The 18,811-nt window shown below is 39.6% G+C and overlaps 1 protein-coding gene across 2 annotated transcripts; it reads left to right on the top strand.

The window, feature by feature from the left end:
* The first annotated feature begins 712 nt into the window (after window positions 1-712).
* Window positions 713-18,498, top strand: INTS13 (integrator complex subunit 13). Of its 2 annotated transcripts, XM_053942807.1 has the most exons (17): window positions 713-1,203; window positions 2,299-2,530; window positions 3,477-3,551; window positions 4,301-4,503; window positions 4,763-4,843; window positions 6,032-6,122; window positions 7,077-7,205; window positions 8,855-8,939; window positions 10,695-10,784; window positions 11,250-11,339; window positions 12,312-12,490; window positions 13,247-13,417; window positions 13,802-13,956; window positions 14,907-15,137; window positions 16,027-16,166; window positions 16,830-16,965; window positions 17,792-18,498. In XM_053942807.1, exons 2-17 carry the CDS (start codon window positions 2,306-2,308, stop codon window positions 17,829-17,831), a joined length of 2,121 nt encoding a protein of 706 aa, XP_053798782.1. In that variant the 5' UTR covers window positions 713-1,203; window positions 2,299-2,305; the 3' UTR covers window positions 17,832-18,498. The 2 variants fall into 2 exon arrangements, with proteins under 2 accessions (XP_053798782.1, XP_053798783.1); XM_053942808.1 differs by lacking the exon at window positions 12,312-12,490 and having other exon boundaries at window positions 714-1,203; window positions 13,293-13,417.
* Window positions 18,499-18,811: the final 313 nt, after the last annotated feature.

Genomic DNA, 18,811 nt, shown 5'->3' with positions numbered 1-18,811 from the left:
GGGTGCCCAGAGCAGCTGTGGCTGCCCCTGGATCCGTGGCAGTGTCCAAGGCCAGGGATGGACGGAGCTTGGAGCAACCTGGGATAGTAGAAGGTGCCCCTGCCCATGGCAGGGGGGATGGACCCGGATGGGCTACTAGGCACCAGGCCAGGGCATTGTGTGATTCTATTTTTGTTTCATCTTTTAAGAAAAAAAAAAGGGAGACAGTCCCAAAATGAGTGGTGCTGTGTGGCTGGGAGCCATCAAGAGTGAAGTCAGCAGTAACTGGGGGAAAGCTAATGCTGACGATCGCAACCACCAACCCGCTTCTAAAAACAGACCCCAGACTCAAATGGACAGAACTCCGGCTGCGCACTGAGCGTGAGAAGCCACAGACACACCCAGCAAACGGGCTTGAGTACTAATTAACAGACAAATTACATAACTTGCAGCCCGTGCACGCTGATGCTTCTGTTTCTAAAAATGCATAAACAGTGTAAAGTTTTGGTGATCGGGGAGCTTTTGCGGGCCTGCTCCTGCTCCCTGCACACTGGAACACAGAATTCCCACGCAACCACAACAACACACGGAGCTGCCGCGCCTCGGTGTGGTCGCTGCGCTCGGAGATCTCGCGAGAACACGGCGGCCTCGGCGGGGCCCGCCCACAGGGCGACCCCGTGCTCTCGCGAGATCGCGGGCTCCTCCCCCGAGCCGTGCGGGCAGCGCAGAGACGAGAGGGGCGTCCGCGCCCGGGCGGGACCGGGGTCGGGAACAGAAGCGGGAAGGGGAGCGGGGCCGGCGCCGGCCTCGGCATGTCGGGCGATTGATCCCGGCCGGGCGCTGTGGCCTGGGGAAGTGCGGACAGGGGCCGGGCGCTCCCCCCGGGGGAGCCGCGGTGCCGGCGGCGCCCGTGGCCGCGCGGGGCCCCCGCGGGCTCAGGGGTGGGCGGAGCGGGGGGGGCTCCGGCCGCCTCTCCCACCCCCGCGGGCGCCGGGCGCGCAGGCCGGACCCGGGCCCCGCGCTCCCCGCCGAGCCGCCCGAGGAGGGGGAGCAGAGCGCCGCAGGGACATGGAGGGTGCCCGGCCGGAGGCGCCCGCGCCTGGCCCCGTCTAGGGCGCCCCGCGGGCCTCGTCCCTCCTCCTCCTCGGAGCGGGGCCGCGGCCGTGGCCGGGCGCGGCGAGGAGCGGGACCGGGGCTGCTGCACCACAGGAGGAGCCGGCCCAGGTGAGAAACGCTCGCCGTCGCCGTAATGCTTTCCAGCGGCGCTGCCCGGCCACTCGGGCTCCCCGGCACGCCGAGGGCAGGCAGCGAGAGCTCGGGCCGGCGGGCAGCGGCCGGGGCTCACGCCGAAGGGGCCGCGGTGAGCCCTGGCCGCTGTAGCCGAGCGCGGGGCCCAAGCCTGCCCCGCTCCCTCCCCCTGAGGAAGCTGCCGTCTGGCTTCCGTGATCCTCGTTGCTTTGATATTTCAGGTTTTTAAAATGAGCTTATATGTATTTTTTGTTCTATGTATTCTGTAATTCAGCAGAAGTACATAGAAAAATAAATTCTTAAGCTAGAAATTACCGTTTTCGGTAGTACTCCGCGAGAGGACGAGGATTAGTGGCCATAAACGAAAACACAGGAAGTTCCACCTCAACATGAGGAAGAACTTCTGTACATAAAAGGTGACAGAGCTCTGGAGCAGCTGCCTGGAGAGGGAGTGGAGTCCCCCACTGGAGGCATTGCAAATCCATGTGAAGGCATTACCCGTTCTAGGTCACCCTGGCTTGGCAGGGGGTTGGACCGGATGATCTCTGGAGGTTACTTCCAGCCCTACCTGCTCTGTGATTTTTATAATTTCATGCTTGGTATATTTGTTAGTGAGATGCTGAAGTACAGATGCAACTATTCGTTTAAAAATAAGATGTGTTTAGCAAAGCCAAGACTGAAAATCGGCTTAAAATTCCAACTATGCTACTTAAAGGTCTTTAAAGTTTCATAATATTTTTTTTTGCATGTTACTTATTCTAGGAAACGAGCCTTAAATAGGAAGCAATTTGTGTACTTCTTTAAAGTTGGTTTTAAATAGAGAGGTGGGGAGAGTAATACTGTGCACTTTTGTTGGCTTTTCAGCAATATAATTCCACTTTTCTCTACTTTTCCTCCTGAGAAAAAATAGTTTCTTCTGATAAAAAATGTAGTCTACTAAGTATGGACTCTAAAACTTGCATATTCGTAGGATATATGTGTAAATTGCACAGCCATCTTATGATGTGTTTTGTGTGTTTTTTTTTTCACCGTGTGCAAGTTCTTTCTGCTTTCCATGTCTGTTTCTTTCAGGAAGAAAATGAAAATATTTTCTGAGTCTCACAAAACTGTTTTCGTTGTGGATCACTGCCCCTACATGGCAGAATCATGCAGGCAGCACGTGGAATTTGATATGTTAGTGAAGAACCGCACCCAGGGCATCATTCCGCTGGCACCCATCTCCAAGTCCCTGTGGACCTGCTCAGTGGAGTCATCCATGGAGTACTGTAGAATAATGTATGATATTTTCCCTTTCAAGAAACTGGTAGGTTCTGTCAGCCATGCTGCATATCATGCTTGGTACAATAAGGGATGTTTTCATGATTTATTTAAGTCTTTTAATGTCTTTGTGTTGTTTTGAGTAAAGTATCAAATTGTAATTTATCACTTAAAATTTGTTTTTGTTGTTTATATACTTTATAGTCCTTTAATTAGTTTTAGTAGTATATAAATCTCATTACATATTTAATTTTGGAATCTTTCATTGTCTTAATGTCACTTTACACGCTGGTGCAAAACATGGAGAGGTGCTTTAGGGCAACTTAGAGCTTTATTATTGTGCTCTCCCAAACAATGACTTTACAAAAGCTTCAGTGAGGTGTTGTCTTAAGTTGAATTTTGTTGCTAAACACACACGGTAGCTCTCTGTAGGAGTTTTGGTATCAGCATTGAAGGAATTCTGGGCTTTAGGAAGAGGGTAGTATTGCCCTGGAGCTAACAGTTTGGAAAAGTGGGAGAAGAGCTTCCTGGCGCACACAGCTCCTTGTTTAGAAAACCATATTTTCTTAGTGATGTTTGTTAAATCTTGGTAGATATTTATACCCCATGTAAATATCATGTACTGTGACAGACTTTGGAGAATGATGTGCAGTTTACAGTATTAGAATTTACTTTATTTTGTAGCTATCCTACTGAAAATATAATTGAGTTCTTAAAATACTAATATTTTTCAAAATATTATTTGGTGTAGAGAATGATTTTCTGGTGTATAAATATAAGTAGAAGTTGTTAATCATATTACTAAGGGGAAAACTGAATATAGCAGGAGTGTGTGATTTTTGTGGGTTTGTTATCTTGAGTTTGGCTTGTCATTGCACATTATCTTCAGATTACCAGAAAAAAAAAAAAAGGGTGCAATTCGTGTTTGTTTAAATTTGGGGAAGTAACAATGTAATGGCTGTTACCTTGATGTGCTTTTTCGATCCTTGTAGGTGAATTTCATTGTGAGTGATTCTGGGGCTCATGTGTTGAATTCTTGGACTCAAGAAGATCAGAACTTGCAGGAGGTATGATTTGTAACTGTTCTTTTGTTTTGTAGCCCAGAGTTCATTGTGAAATAAAATTGTGTTCAATATGAAAAAACTCTGGTTAATTACAGTATTGGTGGATCTAATCTGAAATTGTTGTATAACAGAATTTCAAATAGCTGCCTGGGAGCCTGGATTATGCTATAGACAAAATTTAAAAATAATCTAGTATCTTTAAGTAGATACTTAACTAATTTATTCATAATGCTTATTTTAAATATTTATGTATTTCTTCTGTAATTTGCTGCTACTTCTTGAACTTAAATTCTTTTAAAAATATTTGCATGAGAGGCAAATAACCTGTGTTAAATACATTAATTGTTAATATCCTCTTTATGGTCATGTTGTTTCATCCTGAAAGGGCTCATGCTCTGAAAAGTTTACTTTGAGGAAGAAATGCATTTCCAAATTCTCAGAAAATAAAAGCAGAAGGCAACTAACAATATTAGAATATCTTTTGGGTGTTGGATATAAGTTGTTATTATGGTCAGGTATTTTTCTGTGAGAAATAAATGAGACTATTTTATCAGAATGAATAAGTTCAATTGCAAAGGACAATTTAGGGCCAAATGTTTTCCAGAAGTCTGCCAGTAATGGTCATTAGTTGTTCCATTTTCCCTTCTCCCGGCTCTATTAATCTGCATGTCGAATGTGGCAGAACGCTGACTTCTCAGGGGTGGTTTGAAAGGTGGGGGGTGCCTGCGGGTAACAGCTCTTTGTTTGCCCAGCTGATGGCAGCGCTGGCGGCTGTGGGGCCGCCGAACCCGCGGGCAGACCCCGAGTGCTGCAGCATACTGCATGGGCTGGTGGCCGCTGTCGAGGCGCTCTGCAAGATCACCGAATACCAGCACGAGGCCCGCACCACACTCATGGAGAACGCCGAGCGCGTGGGCAATAGGGGCAGGATCATCTGCATCACCAACGCCAAGAGGTAGGGCACGTGGGGTCTGTGCTGCCCCTTCACCCGTGGTTCCAGACAGGCCTACATGGCTTCAGGCAGCTTCTTTGCACAGATCCTTCTTAGAGCGCTTCTCTAAGAAAACCTTTTCAAAGGTTTTTGTTTATGGGGTTCTGACTGTACAAAGCCAAAAGTTTCAAAGATTTCCCGCTTTAAGTAGAAGAAGATTCAGGGGCTTTGAACAGGAGGATTGATGGTGCAGCCTTAAAAGAAATCCACCATTTCTTTCTAGTGACAGCCATGTTCGGATGCTGGAGGATTGTGTTCAGGAGACCATTCATGAGCACAACAAGCTTGCAGCTAACTCTGACCAGTGAGTATGCTTTTTACAGAGTTTCTTGTATCCTCTAGGAAGTATGGATGTATTTCTGTCACAAAACTCACTCTAATGAACTATTTGAACGAATGTGAAGTAGAAGGTGGTAAATCATGATATTGTTAGCTTAGAGCTGGTATATGATCATTATCTTTTCAGTTTCATCCTTCATAGAACAGGATTTCTTTAGCTTGTTACCTTCTATATCTGCTCCAAAATAGAGCAGTGATACAGAGATAAACATAAACAGAGATTCATAACTGTGCCTTGTTACACATTGTGTTTTTAATCACTAATTCATCTGGAGCAGTTTTTCTTGATAATGTTACTTTCATGTTCATCTTTCTTTGACTAAAACAGCTAACTTCTTTGAAACTAGTTTTAGTTTCTAAATGACTGTATTGCCTGGAACTTACCTTGAGATAAAGGAATCTTGAAATACAGAGTTCATCTCCTCTGAGAAGTCTTTCTCCACCATATGTTTTGTCTAATTAAACTCTGAAGTGTTTGTCTATGGCACTGTGTTATCTTGTAAAATTGTTGTAGGTTGAGATCCTATTCCTGGTTGCTGCTCAGATGCTTCAAGAGCAGAAGCAGCACTCTCCTATTTTTTCCTGCTGCAGTTGCAGTTTCATAGATGTATAAAGGATCTTACCCAAGGAATTAGGTGTTAAATCCATTGCAAAGACAGGGATGTCTCATTCCTGTAGGTAGAGATGTAGTACAATGTCTGTATCACTCCAAACTTCCAGCCACATCAGGATATCAGCATATATCCCATTACATGTCCTATCTCTCTGTGTTGTGTGGTAGTTATGTTCCCTGGAATCCTCTCATTTCTACCTACACATAGAGACATAGATTCTCTGTAGTGTCAACATTCAGCTGAATAAAGCTGAACAGGTTGCACCAGTTAAGGACTTGACTCCATTGATGTGTCCAAAAAAGAAGCACAGTGCTATAGCATCTGAGGAGCAAGAAGTGTTAGACTTTTATATTTATTCTGATAACTTACTTTGAAGTCTGTGCTTTTGAAAATCGTATCTGTGACCTAGTTTTCGCAGCACACTTTCAGAAACAACATGTTGCTAACATATGATTCTGTGTTCTAGATACCAGAATTAATTTAATTTAAGGAGATAGTCTGCCATGCTGTAGGCTAAGCAAAATGATTTTATTTTTAAGTCTAATGCAGATTCAGAAATGTGAACTGGTGTTAATCCACACGTACCCAGTTGGTGAAGACAGCCTTGTTTCAGATCGTCCTAAAAAAGAGGTGAGGAGCTTAAAATGAGAAAATTTATCCCAGGATTAGGAACCATGTCAGACTGAAAATAGTGCAAATTATTCTCAGTTCTTCAGTAGCAAAACACATGTAGTGGTTGTTTGAAACCAAGTACATTTAAAAAAATCTGTAATATATTCTGCTGTTCAGCAGTCTGCTCTGCATTTATGTGCTGTCTGTAAGAAAAGACCCCAGAAAAATGACTTAACATGAAAAGCATGTAGTACTGTGTAGTATTTAATATATAAAAAGGACTGTGTGGGGCTGCCTTCCTGTGATTCATTTCTACAGAACTCTGCTGTAGTTGTGCTAAAAATTGCGAATGGAAGATAACAAACTGACTACTTCCCTCTCTAAGGCAGTCCCCGGGTTTGGGTCTTGGGTTTTTTGTTGTTTGGGGATCTTGTTTTGGGTTTTTTGGGGAATTGTTGTTGTAGTTTTTGTTCTGTGTTTTTTAAAATTTATTTTGTTTTGTTTTTGAGCCCCAACCCAATGTTCTTGTTGGCTAGGGAAAAATCAAATACATCATCTAGCTTGTGTTTATTTGCCTTGTCTATGTATGATGCATTTACAGGTAGACATCTAAAAATTACTTTGCTACTGTTACTCAGCTGGTAAAAGAATGTAAAACTGGGCCCGGAACTGGTGTTAAGATTTATTCCCCATGTTGTGATACTAATTTTTCCTATTAACAATTAGTGATTCAAATTTTTTAGCACACTTCTAATTTATTTTTACCGTTTTTAAGAACTGCGTGTATAGCACTTGGCATAAGCTCAAAATTCAGAATGAAAAGTTTTTGCTTCTTGCTTGGTGGTTTCCTCTCATGTGGGTTTTTGAGTGGTAGTTTTAGGAGTATAAATGCTTATTTGAGAGTTGAACAGACTGTACTGTTGAATGTTATCACAACCTAAACTATGAATTCCATGCATCAATTTATTTCAGCTCTCCCCTGTTCTAACCAGTGAAGTGCACAGTGTCCGTGCAGGGAGGCACCTGGCTACAAAACTGAATCTTTTAGTACAGCAACACTTTGATCTGGCTTCTACCACAATAACTAACATCCCTATGAAGGTAATATTGTGTCTACAGTTCTGTGTTAACTAACTGTATCACTTCTAAATTTGTTTGAAAACTTTTGATGTTTATTTTAATGGAATTTTTACATTGTTTTTCTCTCCATATCATTTTCTGTTTTGTTTTTTTTTCTTTTATTAGCCCACATTCAATGTCTGTGATCAGGTTAGTAAAAATGAAGTAGGGGAAAAAATAAAGAAGGATCACAGAACAAAATATTGTATTGCCAAATCTCAATTTTTGATGTAGCAATACAAGTGTTATTTCAGTTCTGTTTGTATTACTTTATATAAATACAGTCTTGTTTACTTCAGATCAATTTGTCTGTGATTCTTTTGTCTTTTTCTAGTTGTGTTTAGATATTCTTGACCCTTGTGCATTATAGTGGCATAGTGAGTCTCTTTTTCCTCTTTCATTATCATGCCCACCCAACATAAAGGTGTTTGTAACTAAAAGCTGCTTTTTTACCAAGGGTTTTCCAGTGGGTTTTCTACTCGGAAAATCCATAAACATGAAATGGGGACAGGATATACCTAGTTAAGAAAGATACTCTATTAAGCATCTTGTGATAGAAGTTACGTCCATATTTTTAATTTTTTTTTTTTTTTTTTTTTGCTACTTGGAGGGAAATTAGTGCAGTTTAGAATGTCAGGTGTTAAATTGACAGTAATTTTCTGATCAGGCAGCAAGAGACAATTGAGACAGAAGTGTCAGTATTCAAACAGAAAAAGAGCCATGGGCAGGTAACCTTCATGATTTAAAAAATTCATTAAGTTGTAACACAGTCAATCATTGCATATTTGAAAACTAGCAATATTGTGTGGATTTTATAAGTTAGAACATGATATCAAAATAATTTTCAGTTTTTTGAGAGTTTGACGTGGGTCATGGCATAAATGTGACTTGAGTTTGCAAATACCTTGTTTGTAACTTTCTGACCTGTGTGCTGCTGGTGTGCCTCTTCCTTCTGCCTTTGTCCTCATAGTAATAGACTATGTTGAGCTCTCTGTGGTTTTTTCTTCTTTCTTTTTTTTTATTGTTTTTCTTTTTAAACTTGGAGTAAATTAGCAGAGTTACTGTTCTGTTTTTGCTGATCCTCTGCAGCTGTTTGAAGATGCAGTGTCCTCTTTACAATTTTTTAGTTATAAACTTGGAGCTGCAAGTGCACTTGTTATCATAAGCTTAAGAAATAATACGTTTAAAGTGTGGGTTTTGGTTTGGATTCTTGATTTTTGGTTTTGAAAAGTAATTGTCACTCTACCCTGCAGTGAGCCTTTGTTGCTGCTCAGTAAGTTGTAACTGCTGGTGATTATGTAACATTTTGTGGGCTTCCTTAACTTCACTAATTTACTGAAATAGTCAAGCCTAGTTTTTACCTGTATGTGATGTTCTGCACCCTGACATGAGGCTTGTATAAAGAGGAATAGGGTTTCAAAAAAGAAAATAAGAGGAAAAGAAGTTGGCTGCATCTTTAAACTGCTCAGAGAGCAAAGTTTCCTCAGCATTGCAATCCTGTTCTTGTCTGAGGCACTTGGAGACTTTTTGTTTTCTTCTGGACTGAAAGACAAATGTAGAATCATTCATTTATGAAAATGGTGGCCTCTAGCTAAAGTCATTCTATTTATCTCTACTGTTATCTTTTGAAGGAAGAACAACATGCTAACACATCAGCCAACTATGATGTGGAGCTGCTTCATCACAAAGAGGCACATGTGGATTTTTTAAAGAGTGGTAAGTAGAAATGGCCCTCTGAAGGTGGCTTTTGATCAGCCTCTTTGGGAGTATTTACAAAGAAAGATTGGGAGCTTCAAATCCATGTACACTTCAGGCTCAGGAGCAAATATTTCAGTTATTCCTTGCAATCCAGGAAACTTTATTTGTAATGTGGGCATTGGAGTTTTACTCATTATTGACATATTTTAATACAGCATTGAGAAAACAGGCTGAATTCACATATGTTCAGGATATTGCTGTGAGATTTATAGGGCATGTCAGTTTCTTACTGACATATAAAAAGTAGGTGAGAGACCAGATATGCAGGGAGATTTTACAAAATGAAGTCCCTCTTGTGGGTATTTGTGCAAAATTTTGCCTTGCACAATTGAACTTTGTTAAGTAATAATAATTGGCATCACTTACATCCCACAGGCCTGTTTATGACGATAATTGCTTTGGAAAAAGCAAGACTCGTTTGGCTGTTGAGCTTTTTTGCTGTATTTGAAATACCTACTATCTTTTTTTTTTTTTTTTTTTTTTTTGTAAATTTGGAATTACTACCTAGTATTCTTCTGAGGTGAATTTTTAATAGGTCAACTGAAGTTAGAAAAGCACAACACTTAGCCTTTTTCAGAACTATTTTGTTGAGGAAACTTCCTGATGTAAAACTCCATTAAAAATCAGCTTATAACTTCTCTATTAGTAGAATTAAATGTCATATGATCCATAAGTAGCTATTTTGGGGAGTTTGTGCTCTTTTTCCCATTACTTTGAGGTAGAGGAGGTAACTCCTTTGTCATCTGCAAGTGCTGTGCTCCAAATTTTAGGGGAGTGGATTACTAAAGACTGATGAAAAGCATAGGGTGTTGCAGTACTGACCTCAGCCTCACCTGAACTGGTGTTATGATGTTGAAATCTTAAAGCTTTATTGCCAGGAATCAAAAGCAGTTTTATAAAACCTGTTGGCTCAAGGAATTAGGTCTCCTAGGAAAATACAAAAGTAGACTCTGACTGCATTTCCTCTTCATATTTTTCCCATCAGGACTTTGAGAGGAAAAAGTCTCTTCTTATATCCTGTAAATTTTGGGTTCTTTCACTTGTTTCTAAATATGTATTTCAGCTGTAATAGCTGTGATGCGAGGAAAGCAGGAATTAAGTTACACTGGTCTTACTTCTCTGAAATGTTGCCAAGGAGTTTTCAGGTTAAATAAGTTTGGCCTTTAGGTATTCTGAGAGATAATTTTTAGAATTGTTGCAGTTAATTTTAATAATAAAGTATTTCTAGTATGTTAATATTTTAATAATATTTTAATAATAAAGCATCTGTGGTCAGTAGAACACGTTGAGAGAATTCAGGCTGAATCTGACATAGCAAAGAGACTGGATGATGAGACCAAATACTTCCTTCCTCAAAAAACTAAACTTGTCAAATGTGCCTTTAGATTGGTTTAATTGACTTTGTGAATATAATATGTACAAGAAACAGTCAGCTCTGGCATTTAAGAGTTCTGATTTCTGTGTGGAAAATTCATTGTCTTAAAGTCCTGAGCATTTTCCAGGAAATAATTGCCTGTTAACTGATGGAACTAAACATATGTGGAACTTTCTAATTGTCAAATCAAAAAGTTAGGTATCTAAGTTTTAAATTTAGATTACATTGTGTGTATGTTCATGTTAACATTTTGTACCTTAGAAGTTTAAAGTTGTTCGTTGTTTTGCTGTAATAAAGAAGCTCTGGTTGATCCCCCCTCTTTCTGCCTTTCTCTGCAGGTGATAACCACGTGGGTGGCAATAGCAGGGAAGGCACATTTAAAGAAACTGTGACATTGAAATGGTGCACTCCTCGAACCAACAGTGTGGGTAGGTGGCATGGAATCTTCCAGACCTGGTTGGTAACTTGTACAAATCTGAGTACAGGAGAGAAAGACTGGGCAGATCTGAGGTAACATAGGAATTGCGTGGTCATGAAGCTCATGCATTGCTAACTATTAGCAATTTATGTTGACTCGTTGAGCCAGCAGGCCAAAATAAGAGCAGACTGACTGGTAAGTGAAGTAAATCAGGAGATAGAGTAATTAAGGAGATAAATTCAGTGGAGTTTCTGCTGGAAACAAGGCTTGGGAATGCATGAGATTCTCAGAGCTGTGGATTCTTGGGAATCCTCTCAGTGATGAGGTGGTGAAAGGACTTCCAGATTGAGAGGCATCTAGACTTTTTTGTTTTGCTCACTGTGGACTAGCCTCTTCCATTCTTTTATTTTGTGGATTTTTTTTTTTTCCGTCTCTGGAATTACACTCCACTTATCTACTCCTTTTTTTTTTTCAGAACTGCACTATTGCACCGGAGCATACAGAATTTCACCAGTAGATGTAAATAGCAGACCTTCTTCATGCCTTACAAACTTTCTTCTTAATGGTAAATTTGTGTCCTTGGCTAAATATTCAATGTTATAATTTTTAATTTTATAAATGGAGCATGTAGCACATTTTGATTTGTATAGCAGTAATGTGTACATACTGTAAAAATACTATGTTTATTTTAAAATGTTCTCTAAATAAGAGAAGAAAGTTGTTAAATGTCGTCAAAGGCAAATGTGTTTTGAAACTTAAAGATGGGAGGAAAGATGTAAAGAAGGAACAAGTATTGAAATGGAGGTTTGTATGTTTGCAAACAAAACATCCTTTTAATGGAATGTTTCCTTCATTCAAGTAATTTGATTGTCTAAACATGCAGTGGTTTTATTAAACACTATATCTTGGTGTATTTTTCTTTAGAGATTGTGTAGTGAAAATGTCCTTTGATTAATAAAAATTGTTAGAACCAAAATTAATAGCGTATTTCAGATAAGCCCACTCTTCTAATTTTTGCCTCCTGCTATAAAGAAGCTTACTTGCAGAGTGCACCCTTTAATGATTGGTGTATTTTACTGAAAATAAGACAAAGGGAGTTTTATTTCTCTGTCTGAAGAACAGTATCCATTTTAACCATTAGCAAGTGGTATCAGCTGATGCCTTAAATACTCAAGAGGAAATTTTATTACTTACTGAAATTTGCTTTTAATGAGTGTGTTTCTTCAGCAGGGCCATTTGAATGCCTTATGAATATGTATTTTTTCCTAAGAAAAAAAAGATTGTTTGGTCTAGGAGAGGCCTTCTGGTGTTGCTATGTAAAATTTTAAGGAGCACATACCCTGTTCTTTGTCAAGAAGTGAGGAGATGGCAGTTCCTTGTTCAGCTGGGTGAAAACACCACCTTGGTGGGTTCAGATTCTTCTTGGCCAAGCACAAACGTGTATTTTATTTTCAAGCAGCTTGAAATTTAAAATTGCAGCACACAGGAATGAATGAATGAAAGAATGAATGAATGAAAGTGATCTCCCTTCCACCAGGTCGCTCAGTGTTGTTGGAACAGCCACGCAAGTCTGGCTCAAAAGTCATCAGCCACATGCTCAGCAGCCATGGGGGAGAGATTTTCTTGCACGTGTTGAGCAGCTCCCGCTCAATTCTGGAAGATCCCCCCTCAATTAGCGAAGGCTGCGGTGGGAGGGTCACTGACTACAGGATCACAGTAAGGGTCTTTCTGTCCTACACTGCTGCTTCTCTCACATGACAACAGATCCAGGGCAGTAGATGTGGGAAGGAAACGTTGGAGTGGATTGCATGGTCAAACTTCCTTTGTAATAAATACCTTGATAGATATTTAGTAGAAAATGCAGCATTTGTTGATTGTTATGCCTGCTTCATGAAATACTTTGTGTGTCAAGGAATGCCTCCTTAATGCACTAGGAGTGTTTAAAGTTTGTTCTGGTTCTAGAAAAACGTTTTTCTCGGCAAGTTTCTTCTGTCAGTTGGATACACATAGGGCTATATCATGCTTATTGTCAAAGGATAAATTGCACATGAGTGGTTTGTACAATAAATAAAAAAGATGAAGTTGACAGCTTGGAACCCTGATATCAGACAATCAGTTAACATGCCTTTTATTTATCCTTTATTTTTTTCAACACATCGTTGATATCTTTTGTAAATAAGCAGAAGTTCTTTCTGGAAAAATAAAACTCTTCCCATACATTAAATACCTTGCAGAACTGGTAGTCTTCCTTGTCAAAACACATACATTGATTTTTACCCCATATTTCTGTGCCCCTGTTTTGTGTTCTCCCTGGTTAATGCGTGAGAGCTAGAGACAGGGCTGTGGTTGGTAGGGTCAGATGTGGCAGTGGGATGGTATAAAGTGATAAGCAAGGCTAAGCTGTTTAGCCCCTTCACTGAAAGTTACTTTGTTAGAGAAATGCCTAATTGTATCTTGTTTGGTTATCATTAGGATTTTGGTGAATTTATGAGGGAAAACCGATTAACTCCTTTTCTAGAGCCCAGATATAAGATCGATGGAAGTCTTGAAATTCCATTGGAACGTGCAAAAGATCAGTTAGAGAAACATACTCGTTACTGGCCTATGATTATTTCTCAGACCACCATCTTCAACATGCAAGCTGTAAGTAACCTGGGCTGTGTACATTTTTGTTCTGTTTCTAGGTTAAGTTTCTCCTTGTCACTTGATGAAATACTGGCTCTATGGGATGATAAATCCCTTGCAGTATAATCAGTTTATTTTCAGCTTTATTTTTCCTGAACTAACTCTGTATTTAATGCAGTAGATTATTGGAATGCTATTTAAATAAAGTAATTTGAACCTGACAGCTCCAGTTCTGCTGGGTAAAGAAAGCATTTGCTTATACTTGGAGCTAGTGCTGAACTGAGGTTAAGATGGTGGGGTTTTGTTGTGTGCTGTTTCATTGTCTTCAATTTTTTTTCTCCCTGTTGCTCTCCTGTGACACACACACATTTTCTTGTTTTTCATTTCTATTTTGTCTTGCAGGTAGTGCCATTAGCCAGTGTGATTGTAAAGGAAACAATGACTGATGAGGATGTACTGAATTGTCAAAAAACAATATACAATTTGGTAGACATGGAGAGAAAGAATGATCCACTGCCAATTTCAACAGTTGGTACTAGAGGAAAGGGGCCAAAAAGGTTACATGCATCTCTCTCATAGTTGATTCTGCACTATTTTCAGAAATACTCTGTTGACAATGTTTTCATTCCAAATTTTTAAAATACAGCTAAAAGTAATACGTAGTGAACTAAACACTGTATTGCACATCCCAAATGCTGTGAGTGCTTCACCTGTATCATTTAGGGGCTATAACAGTACTGGTACTGCCATATGGTAGGGAAAAAACCACTACAATTTTATTATCAAAGAATTTAAATATGTTAAAAAATAGGAAATCAAAGATAGTTATTAGCAAAGGTAAGAAATAGATACAAATGGGACAGATAAAGTGGAATAATTTCAAATTAATCAAAAGGAAAACTTAAGTATATTATAAATGAATGGTGCATTAAAATTGGGATATATTAGAATCCTTATGGAACAGTTATTTAAAATATGGGATACTTCTTTAAAATAAGCATGAAATATTCTGATCCCTCAATCACTGGGATGTGTGCCTTGTATTTCCAAGAAGTGATTGAAAAGAAATTCAGCTCCTGATTTGCCTACCTGACTGGGAGTTATTGACAGTAGTGTGGTGCAATTCTTTCTTATTTTTTTAAAACCAAATAATGTAATAATTAATTTGCATGTCAGTACATGAGTGACCCTCTGACACTGCATTGTTAGCAAGCACCTGAGAGGTTTCACAAGTGCCTTTTGGCAGGGACATCTTGTGGGACAATATGATTTCAATGGACATAATCCGTTTCAACTTAAACTTCACTCTGGGCATTAACTGGGAAATGTTAATGTGGTTTCAAGCATGGAGTAATCCCGGGTGGAGAAACCTCCAGGACAGATAATCTCTTTGGAATTATTTTTGATTTGGGGGTTCTGTTTTGTTTCTTAAGGTCTGCATTCATTCAGTCAGTAGTTCAGTGGTGTTGGTGATCCTTGATGTGGTGTATTTTTCCTGGCCTTTTAGGGATGAGCAATACCGCATTATGTGGAACGAGCTGGAGACCCTGGTCCGAGCACACATAAACAACTCTGACAAACACCAGCGAGTCCTCGAGTGTCTCATGGCATGCAGGAGCAAACCTCCAGAGGAGGAGGAGCGCAAGAAACGAGGCAGAAAGAGAGAAGACAAAGAGGACAAGTCAGAGAAGTTGGGCAAAGACTATGAATCAGATAAGCCATGGCAGGAATCAGAGAGGTACATTTTCTAAAGTGAAATCAAATTGTAGCATAACTGTTGTTCTTAGCTGTTGACCATTTAGCCGGATGTTTTAGCTTGAGGAGTTCCTGCTCAAGCTAACCACACCAGCTATTAGATATTAAACTGCTTTATGGAAACCTAAAGTGTGGCTAAAAATGTAGGACAAGCAGTTGTTTTCTTTTAAGCTGTAGATAGTTCAGTGCTCAGGTTGATTGAAACAACCCAGCTTGATTTGGCTCTTCCCTTCAGCTGAGCATCTGGATTAATGTCCATTTACCTCCTGTCTGTAATTCATGTTGTTATTGTAGCTTGTCTAAGTGGCAAGCACCTGCCAGTCTGTTCTGTATTCCTTCTTTGAAACTACTTTCTACAGAGATCCAAAAAACTCATGGTAATAAGCTTAATTTGCATGTGTTCTGTGCATGCTGGAATCATTTAGGATGGGAGGGCCTTTTCATCTACCCTTGCTGTCACCATGCTGATGACATTCTCTGCCTTCTTGTGAATGATCATTCCTACAACTTTGCTTTCACATGTGGAACAGAAATGGGGATTGAGATAAAAGAGATTTGGTGTGAATGGGTGTGAATTCACCTAGAAAAGATAATAGGAAATTGTATCGTAATTCTCCATGTATTTATTTTAATTTAGTCTTTCCTTCAAAATTCAGACATCAATTGTCTCAACAACTAAAGTGAAACTGTGTATTAAGAACCTTTCCTATATGTAATGCTTTATACAGAGGGTTATTTGGCTAAAATTCCCAAGGGGTCAAAAGAAATTTTCTTATGGTATGGGTCTTATATAATTTTGTACAGAAAGCTATCAAGAATTACGTTCTGCTCAAGCATATTTTTCCTTGCCCTTTTCCTTCCCTCTGAAAAAGGTTAAAAGGTCTTTTGGATCGGGAGAAAGAAGAACTGGCAGAAGCTGAAGTTATCAAAGACTCCCCTGATTCTCCTGAGCCCCCCAACAAAAAGCCTCTCATTACAATGGACGAAATACCCACAGTTGAAAAGGCAAAAGGTAAACCAGAACAACTGCAACAGATTATTTCTTTTAAAGGTAGATGTTGTTGCATCAGTCTGTGTTTTCTAAAATAATGAGGTGAATAATTTTGGAGTTAAAGCTAAATTAATGAAGATCATGTTTAATTAAATCCTAAATATTGAGAAATTCTTGGAAAACATGTTAACCTCACCACATCTGTGAAAAAAGGGAGAAACCAAGACACTGTGTGGGTCTGCTGATCGACTCCTGGGTTGACAGGGTGTTGGCTAAGTTCCTGCTGGTGCTGTTTGACCTACTGTATGTGAGAAATGCTGTTTGAGGGCAGGTATCAGAAACCACTGTCTCCTGCTAATAAATAATCAACTTGCCTAAGCAGTGCAGTTGTCAGAATGGACAGTTCTCACTGACTTCTCTTCCTTAGTGTGAATTACTTTGTCACAGTGGCTGAGCTGATGCTGAGATTCTGCATTTCAAGCAGAGTCCATCTCATGTGCAGCAACTCCTCAGCCATTATCACTTTGCATATTTTCTATTTATTTAGCCCCTCTTGTAAGTTTGTTTAATATTAGTTGTCTTAACATGTTGTATTACCATAATCTGTAATTCCTTTAATGTTTTAATGATGTAATGTTAATTCAAAATTTTCATCACTTAGACTCTCTTTACGTATAATTTTAGGGCCAATGTCCTTGCTGTCTTTATGGAGCAACAGAATTAATACTGCCAACTCTAGGAAACATCAGGAATTTATTGGTCGGTTGAACTCTGTCAACAACAAAGCTGAGCTGTATCAACATCTGAAAGAAGAAAATGGGTTTGTATCAGGAAATGTATCCCTACCCATATCTTGGTAGCAGTCAGTGTGGAGTTTATAGCATTAGATACTCCTTTGATGATTAAAATATCTACATAGATTCCTTTGCTTCTCAGCATTGATAGAGAACCACAGCAGTGTTTGATTTTCTGCTTGCATCTGTGCTGAGTGAGACTGACTGCTGAGAGCTGGGCTTCCCTGGGCCTCAAGGGTTGCCCCTGCAGCAAAACTCTTATTAAACTTCAGGGGGTTAAACAGTAGCTGAGATTTTCTGCTTGCTTTAGCTTCCAAAAGAATGGCTGATACAGAAATATTGTTGGTAATAAAGTGGTTGAATCTTAGGCTGTGCAGTAATGAAGTTGACAGTAGTCCGTGTTCTACAAAAAATACTGGAAAACCAAACCAGCCTCCTCTGAAGGAAATCAGATGATGGTAGACAATGATCAGTGTAAGAGGGGTGAAAATGAAGTCCTTGGAAAAAATGGCCAAAGCTTAAGTTTCCAAAATGGATTCTCCAGTCACATGAATATTCTCCAGTCACATGAATATTCTCCAGTCACATGAATATTTTGTATTTTCTTGAGGTTGATAGTGGACGGTTTTTCACAGCTGAAATATATATCTCTGCAGATACCTTTCCTTTATGTACTGATTGCTGCTCAAAGAAGTATTAAGAGGAGATAAGTTTGCATATGTTGGGGTAGGGAGAGACAGGACAGTTAGTGAAGTAAAAAACATTTATGAAAGCACTTAAATCTGATTTTTTTTTAAACTGTTGATTGTTCTTCCAGTAACAAGCCTTACCAGTTATTGTCTTGCCTTTCAGAATGGAAACAACAGAAAATGGAAAAACAGGCCGGCAGTGAGGATTAATTCTGTTTCTTGGGACAAAACTTGGCTAAATTGCAAAAATATTTAATGCTGGAGTTGCTCTTGGTACTGTTTCAGTACAATTGTATAGCTGTGGTTTGATTGGTTTTTACATTTTTCTAGTCCTATTTTTGCTATGAAGTATGAAACCTGCATATCACGTTAAACCAGCTGTGTGCAAATAGGAGCTGTCCTGAAGCGTTTTCCACTCGTGCTTTAGGATGAAGAGAACCTCTGCTGCCATGGAGTAAATCAAGTAATCAAAAGTGTTAGTCACCTTAAAGTCCTTGCCCAGAACTATTGGATACTATTTCAAAATCAGTGATGACTCTCTTAAAAAAATTTCAAGTAATTTACAATAAGCTAATAACATCATTAATTTTGGTTGATGAACACCTTTTATTTATATGAGGATTCTTCAGGAGTTCAGAATTATGGAAAAGACTGCACACTGAGTACCCAGACACTGAGCTGAGAGAGTGCCAGTCTTGGTTTTCATCTGAGGGCGGGAGGGTGAGGGGTTTTACAGATTAAAATTGTTGATTTAAAGACTTTTAAGAAATGGAATGGAAATGGTCTTTAGAAAGCAAAGCCTTTCAGGTTGTTGTGTTGGAGTTAAGGCTTTGTAATCAAAAGTACAATAAAATTTTTTGCTAATAATTATATTTTTGATTAAGTGTGTTCTGTCAGATAATTGTGGTTGTATGTCTGAGAGACTGAATGGCTGTGAATGAAAAGGTAGGTGATCTGTCTTCAGTTTCTTTGAGTAGAGCCTTTTTCACTGGAGAGTAGAATTCTCAACTGGGAAAACTCAGCCAATGTCTGATCTGATCCCTTGTCAAATTTTGGTTGTCTTCCACATGGGCTAAGGAAAGATGAATTCCTGAGCTCTCCAAGTGTGTCAGCGCCTTCCTCTGGTCTGCATCTGGCTTCTGTAAGCAACTGAAGGGCTCACAGGTTGGATATCTTATAGTTG

The sequence above is a fragment of the Vidua chalybeata genome, chromosome 5 (genome assembly GCF_026979565.1).
Source record: "Vidua chalybeata isolate OUT-0048 chromosome 5, bVidCha1 merged haplotype, whole genome shotgun sequence".
In the NCBI taxonomy this organism is placed as follows: domain Eukaryota; kingdom Metazoa; phylum Chordata; class Aves; order Passeriformes; family Viduidae; genus Vidua; species Vidua chalybeata.
This window is presented reverse-complemented; position numbering and strand designations above follow the sequence as displayed.

Excerpts from the sequence above, each read along its gene's own strand:
- INTS13 (XM_053942807.1), top strand. The coding sequence starts at position 2,306 with ATGAAAATATTTTCTGAGTCTCACAAAACTGTTTTCGTTGTGGATCAC. Across the intron at positions 3,552-4,300 it reads AAGATCAGAACTTGCAGGAG|CTGATGGCAGCGCTGGCGGC; the intron begins GTATGATTTGTA and ends TTGTTTGCCCAG. Across the intron at positions 11,340-12,311 it reads TACAAACTTTCTTCTTAATG|GTCGCTCAGTGTTGTTGGAA; the intron begins GTAAATTTGTGT and ends CCCTTCCACCAG.